This window comes from Camellia sinensis, chromosome 2, assembly GCF_055761805.1.
Source record: "Camellia sinensis isolate YWXY chromosome 2, ASM5576180v1, whole genome shotgun sequence".
In the NCBI taxonomy this organism is placed as follows: Eukaryota; Viridiplantae; Streptophyta; class Magnoliopsida; order Ericales; family Theaceae; genus Camellia; species Camellia sinensis.
In genome coordinates, this window is record NC_138962.1 from 215,016,496 (window position 1) to 215,034,799 (window position 18,304).

At 38.2% G+C, this 18,304-nt stretch overlaps 1 protein-coding gene and 1 pseudogene across 1 annotated transcript; one reads left to right on the forward strand and one right to left on the reverse strand.

Moving 5' to 3' along the window:
- Positions 1 to 4,348: 4,348 nt before the first annotated feature.
- Positions 4,349 to 13,612, reverse strand: LOC145819420 (disease resistance protein SUMM2-like; annotated as a pseudogene).
- Positions 13,613 to 13,805: 193 nt separating this feature from the next.
- LOC145819421 (uncharacterized) lies at positions 13,806 to 15,686 on the forward strand. The gene is made up of 4 exons (XM_082913414.1): positions 13,806 to 13,972; positions 14,028 to 14,096; positions 14,316 to 14,828; positions 15,557 to 15,686. The coding sequence occupies exons 1-4, from the start codon at positions 13,806 to 13,808 to the stop codon at positions 15,684 to 15,686; spliced, it is 879 nt and encodes a 292-aa protein (XP_082769540.1).
- The last annotated feature ends 2,618 nt before the right edge of the window (positions 15,687 to 18,304 follow it).

The window sequence follows — 18,304 nt, forward strand, 5'->3', positions numbered from 1 at the left end:
TACTTGTGAGCACTGTCTTGCTGGAAAGGCAACAAGAAAACCATTTGGGAAAGCCATAAGGGCATCTATCCCATTGCAACTTATTCATTCTGATATATGTGGACCAATGAATGTGAGGGCAAGGCATGGAGGCCCTTATTTCATCACATTTATAGATGATTGCACACGTTTTGGTCATGTCTATCTGATTTCTCACAAGTCAGAAGCATTGGATTGCTTTAGACGGTATGTTAATGAGGTTGAGAATCAATTAGACAAGAGCATTAAAGCTCTAAGGACTGACCGAGGACGTGAGTATCTATCTGAGCAATTTAAAGTGCTCTGTGAGGAAAAAGGAGTTATCAGGCAATTGACAATTCCTAGGACTCCGCAACAAAATGGTGTAGCGGAGAGAAGGAATCGCACATTGCTTGACATGGTTAGATCAATGATGGCGCAAGCTAATCTTCCAATTTCTTATTGGGGAGATGCTTTGTTGACTGCTGCCTACGTCCTTAACCGTGTGCCCTCCAAATCAGTTCCTTCCACCCCACATGAGATGTGGACTGGCAAAAAGCTTGATTTGGGCAATTTGCGGCCTTGGGGTTCGGCAGCTTACATACACAACGCTTCTCATAAGTTTGGGAAGTTGGGCCCTAGAGGAAAGAAGTGTATCTTCATTCGCTATAGTGAGCATTCTAAGGGCTATGTGTTTGTTGGGGAGCATCCGGATGGAAGTATGACTGAAATTGAGTCGCGAGATGTGGATTTCCTAGAGGAGGATTTCCCTAGCAGAGGTGAGGTAACTAGAGAAGTAGAATTCTACGAGATGGAGGATCTACTTGAAGGCGCACCTAGTAGCTTAGTAGAGAATGAGGAAATAATTCCTCAAGCTCCTAGGGACAGTGGGAGCGATCTACCTACCCATGGATTAGATCCAATGGATGAGGATTCTCAACTACGTAGAAGCAAACGTGGAGCTATACCCCGTCGTCGTTTTGAGATTGAAGGGGAAGCATTCATGATTGCTCCGAGTGATGAGATGGAGCCTAAGAATCTCAAAGAGGCTCTCTCATCCCCTGCTAGTAAAGAATGGAGTACTGCAATGGAAGAAGAAATTGAGTCTATGAAGAAAAATCATGTCTGGGACTTGGTTGATTTGCCGCTAGGGCGCAAGACTATTGGGAACAAATGGGTTCTCAAAATCAAGCGCAAGGCGGATGGTTCCATAGAAAGGTATAAGGCTCGCCTAGTGGCGAAAGGTTACACCCAACGAGAGGGTGTGGACTATGAGGAAACGTTTTCACCAGTTGTAAGGTTTGCCTCTATTCGCCTAATCCTGGCCATAGTAGCTCAGTTGGACTTAGAGCTATATCAGATGGACGTTAAAACTGCATTTCTCAATGGAGAATTGGATGAAGAGATCTATATGGATCAACCAGAAGGCTTTGTGGCAGTAGGTCAGGAGCGCAAAGTTTGCAAGCTTCAACGATCTATTTATGGCTTAAAGCAATCATCCAGACAGTGGAATCTGAGATTTCATCGAGCCATTGTTTCAAATGGGTTTACGATGATTGATGAAGATCACTGTGTGTACGTTAAGCGGTCCAAGGACATTTTTCTGATATTGTCATTATATGTAGATGACATATTATTGGCTGGAAATGACAAGGAGATGATTGTCGCCACTAAAATGTGGTTGTTCTCTACATTTGAAATGAAGGACATGGGTGAGGCGAGCTATGTGCTCGGTGTTAAGATCCTTAGGGATCGCTCTAGGAGACTTCTTGGTTTGTCTCAAGAGACTTACATTAAGACTATTCTAGAGCAGTTCCAGATGCAGAGCTGCAAACCCATTGACACTCTGTTGCAAAAGGCGAGAGCCTAAGCCTTGATATGGGTCCTAAGACTTAAGAAGAAAATGAAAAGATGGCCCGTGTTCCCTATGCAAATGCTGTTGGAAGCTTGATGTATGCTATGATGTGTACACGTCCTGACATTTGTTATGCAGTCGGATTGGTGAGTCGTTACCAATCCAACCCAGGACCAGCTCATTGGAAAGCAGTTAAGAGGATATTACGATATCTTAGAGGGACTGCAGATTACACACTTTGCTACTAGAGTTCAGATCTACATCTAGTTGGCTATTGTGATGCTGACTGGGGAGGAGACCTAGATGAGCGTAAGTCTACTTCAGGATATGCTTTCATGCTTAGCGATGGTGCTATTTCTTGGAGCAGTAAGAAGCAATCCTGTATCGCCTTATCGACTATGGAGGCTGAGTTTGTGGCTTGTTCATCTGCCGTTCAGGAAGCCGTGTGGTTAAGGAGATTCCTTCAGCATTTGGATGTTGTCACACACACTTCAGACCCTGTGACTATCCATTGTGACAGCATGGCTGCACTCGCTTACGCTAAGGATCCTAAATACCATGGCAGAACCAAACACATTGATGTGAGGTTCAACTTTATCAGAGATATTTTGGCACAGAAAGAAGTGATCCTGGAGCACATCCCTACGAGTCGCATGGTTGCGGACCCTTTGACTAAGCCCATTGCTAGAGATGTTTATCTTACTCATGTTAGGGCTTTAGGACTACGTAGGTGGTGATATTTTTTTATGTGTATTCAGTTGAACTCATTTTTGGGGATATTTATGCCATTAGTATTCATACTTGTTTCTATCACACATTTATGTTTACTACTTTTAGTAATGGTTTGTGAATTAGCATACACAAAATAATTAAATTGATGTTAGCAGGCAAGATTGCCTCACTCACACGAGCAATCGCCCTTAGCGCTAGGTAGCGAGTAAGGATGAGACTAGAAGCTAAAATTATCCACTAGCTATGTCGCCTTGGTTGGAGCCAAGATGAGGTCTTGTTAGAGACCGACCATGGAAATGAGAGTACCCACTTTTCCATGATATGTCTGTTATGGATAGCCAGATGCGAGATCTCATTTGATGCCTGAGAGGCGAGCAAATAGAGAATTCGAGTTAGACGCTAGGAAGCGACTTGTGCGCTTAAGAGCGACTAGACTAAGATCTGTATGGTGTGTGAGTTTAACATCACTCTTTGGAAGAGTAACTCCACTATAACATGCATCCATACTGCATGTGCTTATCGACCCGTTAGCGAGGTGAAAGAATGGATCCCTGCTTCTTCACCGTGTGAGTCCTAAAAGTCATTTTTCCCTAAATGACTTCACTTTGTGCCTTTTGTGACCTTTGACTATGTCATAAGATGAGGAGTTGATGTTCAGCTACTTTGGTATGTTGCCTGCGGTCATGTATGATTCGGCTTTAAGGGACATTACTGGGAAAGCGGTCAATTTCAAATTGAATGATATGAGGGTGAAGGGAAGATCATCTAGTTCTACATCTCTGCTCTATATTCACTGTCGACAACTCACATCGCTCTTTATAGGATGCTGATTGGGTGTGAATATAATGCGGGACCTAGGAGAGTCAAACATGCTCTTTGAGGGATTAGAGATGTTTTTGGACTGATGTAGCTAGATGGGTCTGGGTACATGAGACACTATTTCTGTTCTTTTTGGGTTGATGTCTCTATGCTGACTTATATTGAGTTTCTAGTATAGAGCTCCCACTTGCAGGTGTTCTCAGCGGTCGCACGGTGCATTGGCTAGTATGAGATTGTTCTTTTTGGGGAGATTGAGATAGAGATGTGGCAGTGTCATGCCAACTCATGTGCGAGTGGGAGATGTTAGTAATGGGCGCCCATGTGGCATGACCATTTAAATTTGAATTTGATCCTTATCCAAATAGGTTTTGAATTTGAATTCAAACCTATTTAGGATAACCACTCAAGATACAGATATTATCAGTTTTAACTGATATAGATAGATATTATAATATATTATATATCTGATATATGGTTATGGGTAATCAAGTGAGAAACAACGTATAGTCTATTTCTACCCATATACTGACTCTCTCTCACAAAACAACGATCAAGTCTTTGCACTGTGATTTTGTGTGGGTGATATTCAATCTGTGATATCACTCCACTGCTGGGTTGATTTATCAGTTTTCTGGAAGCACGTGATTTATCCAAGAAGGTTCTATCATCAAGAAGGTATGATCTGATTATTTTATCCGCTGCATATTCTGTGTTTTTGATTTACAGTTAGAGAAAAACATAAACTGTTTCGGACCAAATGGCTATCATACTGATTGTCTATTTGAATTTTTAATTCTTTTGTTTTCTTTCTTTCTATACATAAATATAAAAAACAACTAGAAGCTACATATCATGGATATCCTCAAAAAATGGCCTTCAATGGAAGCTTGAAGAAATATGGAATGCTCTCCCCTATTTATAGAAGAAGAGTTCAACAATAAATGCTCAAAACTCCCATGTGGGAACCAAGCAAAAAATTTGAATCTTAGTGTTTGGAAGGAAGTGAAATATTGAAAAAGTTTTGGATACCAATAGGGTACCAAGTGGCACTATCCTTTCACCAATCACAAATATATATGCCCCCTATTGTTCCCAAACACCCAACATAATGCCCCTATTCCACTACCTTTCACCAATCATAATAGTGGAAGGTACCACATGGATATACCCTATCCATATACAAAAATCACTAGGAAAAATATTGGATTCCTTCCAAAATCTAAAAGTAAAAGTGTGGAATTAATATTGTTATTAGTAAATAACTACTAACCTACAACACTTGCAAAACATTTCGATAACGATAAATCAATTATCACAAATTGTTTTGATAATCTCAAAGTTAATTGAAATTCTCTTACTTGATCCTCCTTTAGCATAAACAAAAGCAAACATTAAAATTTTCATTTTTATAATAATCAAGAGGGATTTCATTACTCAATGTTAGACATTTTCCAAATGGAACATGAAGTTGTACGAACTATGAGGTCACTTACCCTCTTTACTGCAGTGAGATGAATGCAACCCGTAAGCCAAAGAGTTCACAAAACTCTTCACGAACATGTAGAAAAAGAATCCGGAATAATTTAAAAAAAAAAACAGTTCTATGAACTCAAAAACTACCACGAAAAAAAGGAAAATAAACACACAACATTGTATTTTTTATGGTTGAATTCAGTGTACCTAACTTTTCTCTTATAAATTAAGTAACCCCCATATCTCTATCAAAACTAGCTAATATTTAATTCACTGGTTAACCCTTAACCTTAATTAATTAGTTTCAGGGAGAAATATGCATAAAAAGGGAAGAATTAATGAGCTTGACTTCCTAGTCTAATCAATTAACTAGCACATACCAATACAGGCTACAATTTGACCTTGGGTGAACCAACTGCTTAGGCTAACAAGTCTCTAATATCTCTAAGTAGAACTTCATACATGAGAAGATCTTACGCTGTCTTGCTTCAGGCCATCATATATGAAACTAGATTATAAAATGTATTCGAATTTTAATTTCTCACATTTCATTGTAAGATTATTTGAAATTATTTTCTATAACAATCTGTACAAATTTACATGTATTCAATTAACAACTAACAAAATTGAATATGAAATTCAAGAGCTTCTACATCTTATGTAACAATAGTTCATGTGTGTGCATGTGTACACTTGATTTCTATCTCTGCAAGTGTTTTGAAATTGAAGTTTAGTATTTACGTCATTACAATTTCAAAGTTAATATACTAGTAGAACTTTTATAATAAATTCAACTTTTAAGAAAGATTTTTTTGAGTATTTTCAATTTTTTTTAGGGTCATGCCGAAGAAATATTATTATTATTTTTCAATATAAATTTGAAAATAAGGTGAAAGTAATGATTTTTTTTTCATAAACCTTACTCTGTATCATAAACATAAAAACTCACCCACATTGATAACTAGTAAACCTAGTATGTGTCTACTAGTTGTATTTTGCCATATCCAAAATATTTATGTGAATAACAATGTTAAATTCCAATACACAAATATTTGAAACTTCGGTGACATGAATTTTGGTGTCAAATGTGTTGTGACTCCACTACATCTAGGGCTAATTGAAAATTTTTAAAGTATTTACTCAAATGCACGTTGCCGTGTTTTTAATCTAACACAATATTACTACATTACCTTAAATTCGAAAGAACAAAGGTTGTAGAGTGGTTTTGGTGTGGGGATCATCCCATTCCAGAGATTCCCACCATTCTTCCTCTCCTCCAATGGACCGAAGAGCAGGTGGTGCTGATACTTGCTCACTATCCATGTGCAAAGAAAGAGGCAGTCTCCTTACCATGGGACACGTGCTTCCATAAACATGTCTCAAAGATTCACAAACCATTATGCCCTTATATATGCCCTTGAGTCTTGGTAGATTTTCTAGTTTTAAATTCTTGAAATTTGGGAGTATGACTGTGCTGCAATCCTCTTGATGATTGCCCCACTCACTCATCTCTGCTTCCAGCATTATGTCCTCCACATTCTCACAATCACACACCACAAGTTGCTCAAGGTTTGGAAAATTCTGCAAAAACTTGGCAGGGAAAATAATCTTGATTCTGGGACATCTATAGAAGTACAATTCCTTAAGGTTAAAGGAAATGTTGCATGGTGGAATAACTCCATCAAAGAGTACCCTAAAATTGGGTAAATCACTAAACCATAATTCCTCAACCATTCTTAGTGGGGTGTGGTAGTCTTCTGAGAAGGATGATAATGAAAAGATGGATTCTATACCATTACAGTCTCGGATTTCACATATTCTTAAATCTCTTGCATCCCTCAACGACTGAATATCCATTAAGCTAATCAGATAGTGACATCTTCTAATCTCAAGGATCTCTATGTTTCTGGGGAGCACTACAAGATTTACTCCAGTACTTCTAAAAAGTTCAAATTTCTTTTGATTCAGCAAAGTAGTCTTCTTGTATGTCATCTCGGTCATTTTTATAAACAATTCCCACCATAACGTGGTAGTTTTCCAAACTTTGGCACTGTTGAGATGTCACGTAACTGGTAAGCTCTTGCACATTGTGAAACTGAGCTCCAAGAACTTTTAATTGCGTCAAGCACAGCAGCTCTTCTGCCAATACTTTTACTCTAAGAAGCACAGACACTTCTAAGAAGGTAACGTATCCGTGTCGTGTCTGTGTCGGACACCGACACTCTTTGGACACTCTTAGGACACGTGTCCGACACTCTTCAAAATATGTCCTATTTTTTAAATTCTTTTAAAGACCAATACACTCATTGGACACTTGGAGGGCACACGTGTCAATCGCATAAACACATGTGTCTATCGATTGGACACATATGAAACTAATTATAAGTTTAAACAAAACAACTTAAGATACAATAATAAAACAAAAATCATATAAATTTATAGGAATTAGTGTTATATTACATTTTTTTATTATCTTTGAATGATATATTCATATATATAACATATAATAAATATATAATATTACATATTTCATGCGTGTCCCCCATCGTGTCCTGCATTTTTTGAAAATTAACGTGTCGGCGTGTCCGTGTCGTATCTGTGTCGGGTCACGTATCCGTGTCCATGCTTCTTAGCTTTTACTTTTGTTCTATTAATTCTAAGGCATTGGAGTTGTGAGAGTCTGCATAACTTCCAAGAAGGAAACGTATGTAGCCTGTAATTCTGGGAGAGGTCAAGATTCCTGAGATTACTCAATTCTTCTAAACCTTGTGGCACTTCTTCATTCTGTTCTTCAGTCAGTTTTAACTCTTTCAATGCTTTTAGTTTCTCCAGTGATGGCATGTACTCTAGTTGCCAACAATACTCTAGTAATAATGCATGCAAATACTCCAACTTGGAGATGGACTCTGGCAGGGACTTTATGCCGATGAAGGACAAATCCAATACCTTGAGTTGATGCATATGCATAAAGAAAGAATCCAGAATCCGTAATAATATTGGAGAGCTGTTCTCCCTCAATAGTAAGGTGGTGAGCTGAGGGCAAATGGGTGGTCTAGAAGGAAGTTTTTTTTGTCCTGTTGAACATTAAAGAAACCCTGTCAAGATCCTTAGACCAGTCCTCATATGTTACTCTTTCTAATGCCTCACGAGCTTGTACCATGAATCGAGGACTAGTTGATGTTATGTTGAGAGCCATACCTCTTATCAAATCATGCATCCTTACACATTCTACCTTATATATGTTGGTAAGATTCTCCAATAAGCAACTATTTATGAGTTTGTTCAATATAGTGTGACCTTCATCGAACATTGCTTGTATACTGTTCTTCTCAGTTATTAGTCCCTCAGCAATCCAATACCCTATAAGCTCTTTCCTAGGGATTTTATGGTCTTCTAGATACAATGCACAATACAAGAAAAAATGTTGGAGCTTTTCATCGTTTAGGCGACTATAACTAAATTTTAGTCCCTCAAACACCTCACTTTCATTGTCCCTGATCTGTTTTGTCGAACTGATCAATTCATTTAATGCATTTCTCCACTCGTGAATGTCATTTACTCTCATCGTACTTCCAGCTATAGTAACAATGGCAAGGGGCAAACGCGCACATTCTTTGGCAACTTCTGTTGCAAATTCTTTCACTTTCGGAGTAAACATTGTTTGATTTTCTTCAACCTTGCTCATAAATAGATTTAATGCTTCCTCTTCCGTGAGAAGCTCCACTTTGATAGTTTTGCACTCCATCTTTCTACACACTTCTAACGATCTTGTAGTTAACACTAATTTACATCCATTAAATCTGGGTGGTTCCAGAATACCCACCTTCTCCAGAGGAAATGTTTCCCATAGATCGTCTAAGATGAGCACATGCCTCTTCCTTTGGGAAAGCATTGTATATATTTATGATGATCTTCTTGTATCATCCCCATAATTTGAAAGATCAAGATCTAGCGCTTCAGTTATCTACCTCTGCAGATTTCTAACAGGGAATGCTTTAGATACTGTGACCCAAATAACATCACCGAAGTTACAAGTTTCATTCAAGAGTCGATTGTTGATGTGATGCATGATGGTTGTTTTGCCAACTCCCCCCATTCCGTAAATGCCAATCCTTCTAACCTCATCATCCATCAGGTATTCCCAAACTTTCTCCATGTTCCTTGCACTTGTGATTTCACCAAGAGATCCAGTAGTTGGTATGAACTGTGCACTATTTGGAAATGCATCAATCAAGAAATCATTAGAAAATCTGTCCTTTTCTTGCAACTCTGCCACTTCCTTAATCTTCTCCACAACAAGCTTTCCCAACGGTACACGCGAGAAGGCATTCTTCCATCAAATTATTTCTTGCTCTTGTATTTGCAATGTTTGGACATCACCTTTAATCCTTCGCACATCTTTTTGCCAAACTTCAACTTCTTTCTTTCGCCTTGTCCTTGACCGCTGCTCTACAATGCTCACTTATTTATTTATGTCATTCTCTTGACTGCTTAAGTATTCTGTCTTTCGTTTGAGATTTTTCATGTTAGCCTCAAGGCAGTTGATATATCCAACCCATTTTTGAGTTGCTTCCCACGTACTCTTCCCAATTTCAAAGATTGAATGTAAGAATTGCATGGTGTGATCAGTTCCTGCAAATACTGAAGAGGATTGTTTTTAACTTCAGTATCAATTCTGATAGTTGTTAGAAAGCAAACAAGAATTGATGACTGAGTTTGGAATCATTAGACACGTAAACCAATAAAACCTCTAAAAAGAAGCTGATTTTATTTATTCTTGTGTATTAATAACATATTTTAATGTTTCTACTAGCTACATTTTACTACAAGTGAGTGTAAATGAATTCTGAAATATCCTGGAAAACTAACAATTTTGTGATTTTTTTTTTCTTTGCTGAAAGGAATTCCCTCACAAGTAGCACGACACACTATTTTTAGAGCTTCTATTTTCAGAGATAAAAATAAGTTTCTAAATACAGAATTAAACTTGTCTCAATTATTTTCCCTAAAAAATCACAAAGCAACATACTCCTAGAACATGTATTGAAACAATTCAGTTTTTTATGAAAAAATACACAGATAGATAGGGATGGCAAAATACCCCGATCCATCGGGTCCCGACTCTCCCCGACCATAATGGGATGGGTTCGGGGGTGGTTGAATAGGGTAGGATTGGATTTGGGGAAACCTTTGAACAACCGATTGGGTTCGGGTCGAGGGCAAGGGAGAGAATTTTTTAACCCGAGCCCTACCCCACCTCCCCCTCCCCCCAGCATATGTATTATATGTAGTGTGCTCATGCCAAAACTAAAACTAGAACTGTACACCGTCTCTATTTTAGGAGAAAGAAGGCACAAATAACTTGAAGACTAAGAAGAACAATAACTTACTGTTAATACATATGTTTTATACTTTACTTCTTAGTTTGGAAAATTAAAAGAAGAGCAATTATTTGCTATTTTATAGATCAGGTCAACAATCAACTATAATGGACCAGGGTCGTCTGTCTACTCAGCAAAAAAAAAAAAAAAACCAAAATTCCTCTGTCCTATCTATCAATACATTCCCAACCATTGGATCATGTAGAAATCTCAACGCACCTTAATTTTGAGGCATGATCCAATGGTAAGATCGGAAAATTTATGTAATTCCCATATAAGCATTGTTTGAATTTTAGGAGCATCTTCAATCCTTAACCTTTTTTTCAACAAATTTAAATTTGATGAAAAAGTGCTAAAATATCTATCTCCAATCCATTCATCAAATGTTATCAAATCAAGGGAAAACCATTTTTTTCATCAAATTGAGAATTCATCAAATCCTTCGTCAAATTAAAATTTGAGGAAAATTTAAAAAGATGAAGCATTGGAGATGATTTTTTTTTTAATTTCTTTTATCAAATTTGATGTATAGCGATCCAGGTTTTTCCCCTTCATTTATTGTAATCCAGACTTGGGATTGTGGTTGTGTTATTGTCTATATCTTGTTTCCATCCTTTAATTCCTTGTAATTGAGTTTTAGGATGTGTTGAGTAAGTTTGGAACAAGTTGGGTGTGAGTGGAAACAAATGGTAGCTGCCCAGAATTTTGTTTCTTCGCTCGAGTGAGGTTTTTGTCGCTCGAGCGAGCCTTGGGTCTGTCTTTTCGCTTGAGCGAGAACTCTTACACTCGAGCGTACGTCTGCGTCTTGGTAAGAAAAACCTGAAGGTTGATATCCTTTGCGTGAGTGAAGCTTCCTTCGCTCGAGCGAGCGAGCCCTATGTTTTGTGTTCCTTCTCTCGAGCGACCACTCTTGCGCTCGAACGTGCGTCTGGGTTGTAGACCTGAAGCTTTGCATTTTTTGCTCGAGCGAGGTTTCTTGCGCTTGAGCGAGGTTATTTTGTCTCTGGTCGCTCGAGCGACCACTCCTTCGCTTGAGCGAGACCTGTTTATATCAGTTCACAGCAGCGGGTTTATGCATCACTTTTTCATTCCCAATTCTCTTCAAACCCTAAATCCGGTGGTCTCTCTCTCCACTCTCTCTCTCTCTCTCTCTACAAATACACCTTGTTCTAGTGGTTTTCTACCCTAGTCCCTTTGTATAAAAGCTTGAGTATCGCGTGGGATTCGTTTTGATCCAAAAAAACTTGGATTTGGAGCATCTTGGGTTTTCTCATTCTTCTCCTTTGAACTTCTTCATTTGAGGTAGGGATAATGTACTCACTCTTATGAGTTTTAACAAAGATATTGGTCTTTTCGTATATATGGTTGTTGTTTGAGAGTATTAGGAATTTTGGTTAAAGTTAGGGTTTGAAATTAATACTATAAAAGAGGGGTTCATATATATTTTGTTCCATATGTTGTGAGACCTTGAAATTGGGGGTTGTTTGTGAAATAAGGGTGAGATTTAGCCTTGGGTGCAATATTTGGAAAATGCGGGGGCGGGGGGGGGGGGGGGAAGCCCTAATTTTTATTAAATAAATTATTTTGTTTAAATAATGAAATTGGTTATGAAATTATGAAATTGGAAGGGATTGTGATTGAATGACATGGTTGGTTTTATAAATCACTCACCTATGGAAAATGAAATAAATTATTTGTTGATAGATTTATTTACCTGTTTAGAAATAACTGTTTTGGGCTATTGGTGGAGGATAATCTTGATTGTTGTAGACAATGTATGATGATTAGGGAAACTGAAACTAATCAATTGGATTGTGTCATTGAATGTGACGGTGGAATTAACACATTGAATATGTGAATTGTTGGGTCATTGTATACGACTATATGTTTAAAGACATTATATATGTATGTTGTTTGAGAAGAGATAGGGGATGTACTCCATTTGTTTGGGAGGAGATAGGGGATGGACTCTATTGATAATTAAGTTAGCCGGAGTGTCTAGGGTGAAGATCCCAAAATCTTTTATATATATGGGTGCCGGTTCCCTCGGACGTAGTCCCGTAAAATGGCATGTGAATGGAAGTGTTGAATGTTGTTGATTTTTGAAGTGTTGATATATGAGTTGTAGTCTCATTTTAAATTGTCTGGATAACATTGAACATTGTGAGTGGATTGGTTGTGGACAGATTGTAAGTTGGCTTACAAACGTTAAACATTTATTGAATGCTAATGTTTTAGTTATCTCTCATATACTGTTTAGTATATCTCAACTGGGCATTGACTCACCCTACTTGGAACACCATTTTCAGGTACAGGTGATATGCCACCTCCAAGGACGTAGCGTGGGAGGTTTAGAGGCTGAAGACTTATTTATGTGTTATCTTTTTGTATTACATGTAATTCGAGCCAAGGACTTAATATGTAAAGAGTTAGAACTCTTCTTTTGTTTTAACCAAGTATTAACTTGGAAAGTTGTAAGCTCGTAGGGCATCTACTTTTGTTGTTAACATGTAATACTTTTTTTTTGTAAGGAACACTCTGATCATTGTAAATAAAAATGTTTCTTTATTTATTATGGATCTTATGTATGATTTATTTATGTATTATTTTGAGGACGTGACAACTTGGTATCTGAGCGTACCAGGTTTGAATACTTTGGGTACGTGGGAAGTGGTTAGTATCACAATGGGTTTGTCTCGCTTGGATATAGGTTTTTTTGTGATTTTATTTTTGTTTATTTTTTTGTCTTTTGTGACATTTTTTTACCTGTTTGTAAAAAAAAAAAATTATATATTTATATTATTCCCAACTAGACAAATATAAAAAATAAAAAAAAATGAAAAATTGGAAAAAAAAATATAATTCACCCCACCAAAAAACATATCACTACATATTTAATAAATTTTTTTAACTACACATAAAAAATAAACAATCACCAATTACCCACCAACAATCATCCATCATTCCCCCATCATTCATTTACCAACAACCAACCACCAACAACCATCCATTATTAACCCAGTAATTATTCACTAACAACTATCCACCCAACAACCATCCATTATTTATTCACCCACCCAACAACCACCCATTATTCATCCACCCACCCAACAACCATCCATTATTCACCCACCCACAATTTTTTCTATAATTATAACACAAGATTTTCTACAATTTACATATTCACCTACCCATCATTTTCATATCTTCTAAACTCTTTGTACCCACTCAAAAGTTTTTCTACAATTTTCATATTCATCCACTCACCCATCCCACCTACAATGAATAGTTTGACTAAAGCCATATTGAATAGAGATTTTGATGAATCTTCATCATTTGATGATGATATCATCATGATGCACCTATTCACAACGCAACAACAAAGAATACAGACGTTAAGCCTAAACCAACAAACCAGACGTGTTGGTTCCACAAGTGGTCGTCGATACATTAATCGTGAGAGGGTCAAATGCGACGAACAATTTTATAGAGATTATTTTGCAGATAATCCTATCTATCCAGAAGAATACTGCTGAAGACATTTTCGAATGAGGCGGTCATTGTTTGTTAGTATCTTACATGATATTCAACAAGTGAATAAGTACTTCATCCAAACTCGTGATGCCACTGGTGTTCCTGGATTATCTGGTGTACAGAAGATGATTGCAGCACTTTGGATCCTGCAGTACGACGTGTCTGCTTATGCTGTAGACGAGTACATTAGAATCGGTAAAAGTACTGCCATTGCTACCTTTGAATTTTTTTACCAGATCAATTGTTGCTGCCTATGAAGCCATTTACTTAAGATCCCCAAATGAAGCAGATGTCGCCAGATTATTGTAAGAGGGAGAGCAACGCGAGTTTCCTAGAATGTTAGGGAGTTTGGATTATATGCACTGGCATTGGGATAAATGTCCAACTGCCCAAGCCGGTGCTTACACTGGACACTACCACAAACCAACAGCTGTACTTGAGGCAGTTGCCTCCTATAACTTGTGGATTTGGCATGCTTTCTTTGGCATGCCTGGCTCTCTAAATGATATTACTATTTTTGGCAGGTCGCCTTTATTTGTTGAATTAACTAGAGGACGTGCCCCTGCTACCAACTACACCATTAATAATCACGAGTACACCATGGGGTATTATCTTGCTGATGGTATGTATTCTCGTTGGGCAACGATTGTGAAAACAATATCTCAACCTCAAGGCGCAAAGAGACAACTATTTGCGAGGATGCAGGAGACATGTCGGAAGTATGTCGAAAGGGCATTTGGAGTGCTCGAAGCACGATCTAACATTGTCAGAGTTCTAGCTAGAGGTTGGAATGATGAGGATCTGTACTACATTATGAAGACGTGCGTTATTTTGCTCAATATGATCATTGAAGACGAGCGTGATATTCCAGAAAATGAATGCAGTGTAGCACAACTTGAGATTGATACCAGTAATTTGGGCTGTCAAATGTCACGCGATCTGATTGAGGAGTATGCTCAATTTATGTTGAATCGACAGAGGATTAGATCTACTGAAGCCCATAATGCAATTTGTAATGATCTAATTGAACACTTGTGGTTCTGAGCTGGAGAGTTAGATTAAGTTTGTATTTTATCTTTTTAATGACAGTTAACGTTATTTAATATCAGGTAATGTCTTTTTATTCTAATAAAATTATCTTCATTTAATGTCTTTTTATTTTATCTTTTTTTTTGCCTTCATTTGAAAAAATATATTTATTTTTTTGCATTATAATTTATTGAAAAATTTCATTACATCGTGAAGTACAAAATAATATTACATTGTGAAGTAGAAAATACTCAAAAAAAAAAAAAAGAAAAAAAGAAAAAAAAAAGACAACACGAAATTTCATTACAAAATAAAAATTAATTGCAAATAAAGACTAAAAATTACATAAAAAAATAAATGAATTTGCAAAATTTAAAAATACATTAACCCATAATTATTCATTAGGAGGTGGGGGGAAATAAAAATTTGGACTGCTCACATTTGTGGACCACTTGGTGAAAATCTCATTTTTTCGCATTGTGTAATACGCTTTCATCTGAGGGTCCAAATGAGAAATGTCCTAGTCATTATTACGTGTTCTTCCTTTTTCATCTCAAAGTCATGTTTTTTCATCTCAAGTTCTTTCATCTCTTTAGTGCTTGAATCCTTTTTTCTTCTCTTTCCTATTTTTTCTTTTCTTTCTTAGTAAGGTGTTGGTTAAATGTCTCCAATTGTATGCTCATTTTTTGGACTTCAGTTTCAATGACTTGATTTCTCTGAAATAATTCTTTTGTAGCTTTCCTACCCATAGGCCATTTACCCCTTGCAGAGACACTGCCCTCACCAACAGTTGGATTGTTTCCAACACTTGGACTGTTGTCGTCTTCAAGAGAAATGCAGTTATCCATAGAGGAATTGGGGGCTGAATTAGGGATAAACGTTGTATGCATCTGTAGACACCCCATTTTTGACCGTCCTCAAGACTTGGACGTCACTGTTTGAACACACGGTGATCTTCCATGTTTGTGTTCGTTTGGAGTTCCCGGAGGTCTCGGCTCGCGCGCCTTGCCTCAGGATCCCCGAACTCGACCGTTTAGTGTCTGGTTTTGCACCAAACACTTGCATCTTGCCCTTGAGAGGCAGGGTGGGGCTTGTAGACCATCCCCACCCCACCACCGGCAGTGGCTAGAGGCCACCGACTGGTGTTTTGCTGCCATCGGCAATTTTTATTGCCGGCTGGCACTTTTTGTTGCCGGTCAGCACTATTTTGTGCCGGTCGGCACTCTTTTTGGCCAAGATGGCATTTTTGGCCGGCCGGTTGCTGTTCATCTGCTTTTGCAGATATTTTTAGACAGCTGTCTTACTTTTGCATCCCTCTATACACGTGTATGGAGGGATCTCCCTTTTATGAAGCTTGTCTTGTAAGCTTTACAAGACAAGAAGCTTCTATATAGAGGAGCTCTCTCTCTTGTTGCAAGGGTTGGAGATTTTGGACATTAGAGGGAGAGAAAAATACAGACCAAGCTCTGGTTTTAGGGTTAGGATTAGATACACATCCTATCTCTCTCTCTTTTCCTTCTTGTGTGTGTAAAATAGTGTTTAGTTCTTACTATTGCACACAAACACCTAGGGTTTCACTTTCCTTTGGCTCTTGAGGTTCTAAAGGACTGGTTTTGAGGTTTTGGTGTAGGATCCAAGCTAAAGGAGGCCATTGGAGCACCATTTGTGAAGAAGGCTTCAAGGGTGAGAATCTAGTCCCATTTTCCCCTATTTTTGCATTGATTTTATACCTATCTTAGAGCTATTTTTGTGCTTATTGTATAACATAAAAAAGTTCTGTTTTTAGACCCTCTTTGTTGTTTATTAAGAGTGTTTTGTTTTTTGAGGGTAGTTGACCACCCTTAGGTGAAAGGCCTCATTTTGAGCCATTTTGTGTTAGCTCCGGGATTTTGGTGTTGAGATCTCTTCACCACTGAAATCTTGAGGGATTTCAGTGGTGAGGATGATGCTTTGAAGTCCCAAGAAGGAGAGGGCCAGCCCCTCTCCTTGTTGTCCTTGAAAAGGGCATATTTTGGCCTCTTGAGAGAGCATTATGCTTGAGTGTGTGTTGAGCATGTTTGGGCTGTTTTTCATGCTTATATATCCTTAATATAACATGACTTTAAGTTGGTTTTGGTACTCCATGCATGCTTAGCATAGTTGCCATGTAATGCCTTGTTTATGCCTTAACATGTCTTAGGTTGTTAGCCTTTGTTGGAGCATGTTTTAGGCTTAGTCTTGTGAAGATTATGTGCATATTTTGCCATGTTTTAGGTCTGTCCATAAGTGTTTGGGTTGATTTTGGCATGCATCATATAGCTCCTTTGTATTTGGGCTTGTTGGCCTTGAGTATGTGCATGTGTAGCATGGCATCTTTGCATTGTTTTGGTGATTTGGGATCATCCTACATGCCATTTCAGTCCCATTTTCATGCTTGCTTGATTGCCTTGCATGCCTCTTTAATGCTTTGGAAGCTTGTGTAGTAATGCTCCATGTTTTGGTGTTTGTGCATGCTTTTGTTTTTGGGTCATTTAGATGCCATCTAAGTGGTCCTTAGGCCTTGTATTGATGCCCCAAAACTCTGTTTTTGGTTGATAAGCTCATGCCATGTTTGGTCTTATTAAGTGTAGTTCAATGCCCCATTGGTTTGCTTTTAACACTTGGGCTATTTGTTGCATATTTGGCTTGACATATTGCTTGGTTTGGCACCATGTTTTAGCATGATTTCAATGCTTATTTTGCATGTTAATAATCCATGATTGTCCCTTTCAAATGTGTTTGAGGGTTGTTCAATTTGTGCCTAAGGTTTGGACCATAACATGTGTATGTGTGCATGTGTGTTTAGCATCCATTTTGGGCATTAATGGCTACTGTTTTAGGCCTATTTGGAGCTGCCTAATTCATGCATAAGTCCATCTTTCCATCTATTTGCATTGCCATATGTATGCTTGTATGCTTGCATAAGCTTGCCCCCATGCCATGTTGCATCCTTAGCTTGTATGCTTAGGTTGCATTGCATTTTGCATGCATTCCTTGTCCCTTGATTTGGTGATAGGGATTAGGACTTTGGTTTGATTTGGTTTGCATGCATTTGAAATCAAAGTTGCATACTTGGTTCTTTGGGCCATCATGCATGGAAATGCGTGATTGGTGGTCCGAGAATCGAGGCACATGCCCCTTTGAGTCATTATCATGATAAGGGACATGGTTGGTGCATATATGCCTTGAATTGTGCTGCCATGCTTTGTCTTGCCCTCTGTTGCTGTGAGTTGCAGGTTCTGCAGGCTTTCTTTGCCGACCGGCAGTGTAAGGTGTCGCCCGGCAATCTTTTCTCTGCCGACAACTCCATTTTGTGCCGATGGCCACACACCAGTGCCGGTGGTAATTCCACTCAGCCGGTGGCACTCCCCAGTGTCCAGGAATGTAGTCCTGAAGTTTTGACAGCCTCCAGAGGAGCAAAGCAGGGAAAACAGAGGCAAACTATGCATGACAGTGCGATTCCGAG

Bases quoted from the DNA above. Each gene is read 5' to 3' on its own strand.
- LOC145819421 (XM_082913414.1), top strand. From the start codon at position 13,806: ATGAGGCGGTCATTGTTTGTTAGTATCTTACATGATATTCAACAAGTG. The intron at 13,973-14,027 runs GTACATTAGAAT...TTTTTTTACCAG, and splicing joins TCTGCTTATGCTGTAGACGA to ATCAATTGTTGCTGCCTATG. The intron at 14,829-15,556 runs GTTCTGAGCTGG...ATTCTTTTGTAG, and splicing joins GATCTAATTGAACACTTGTG to CTTTCCTACCCATAGGCCAT.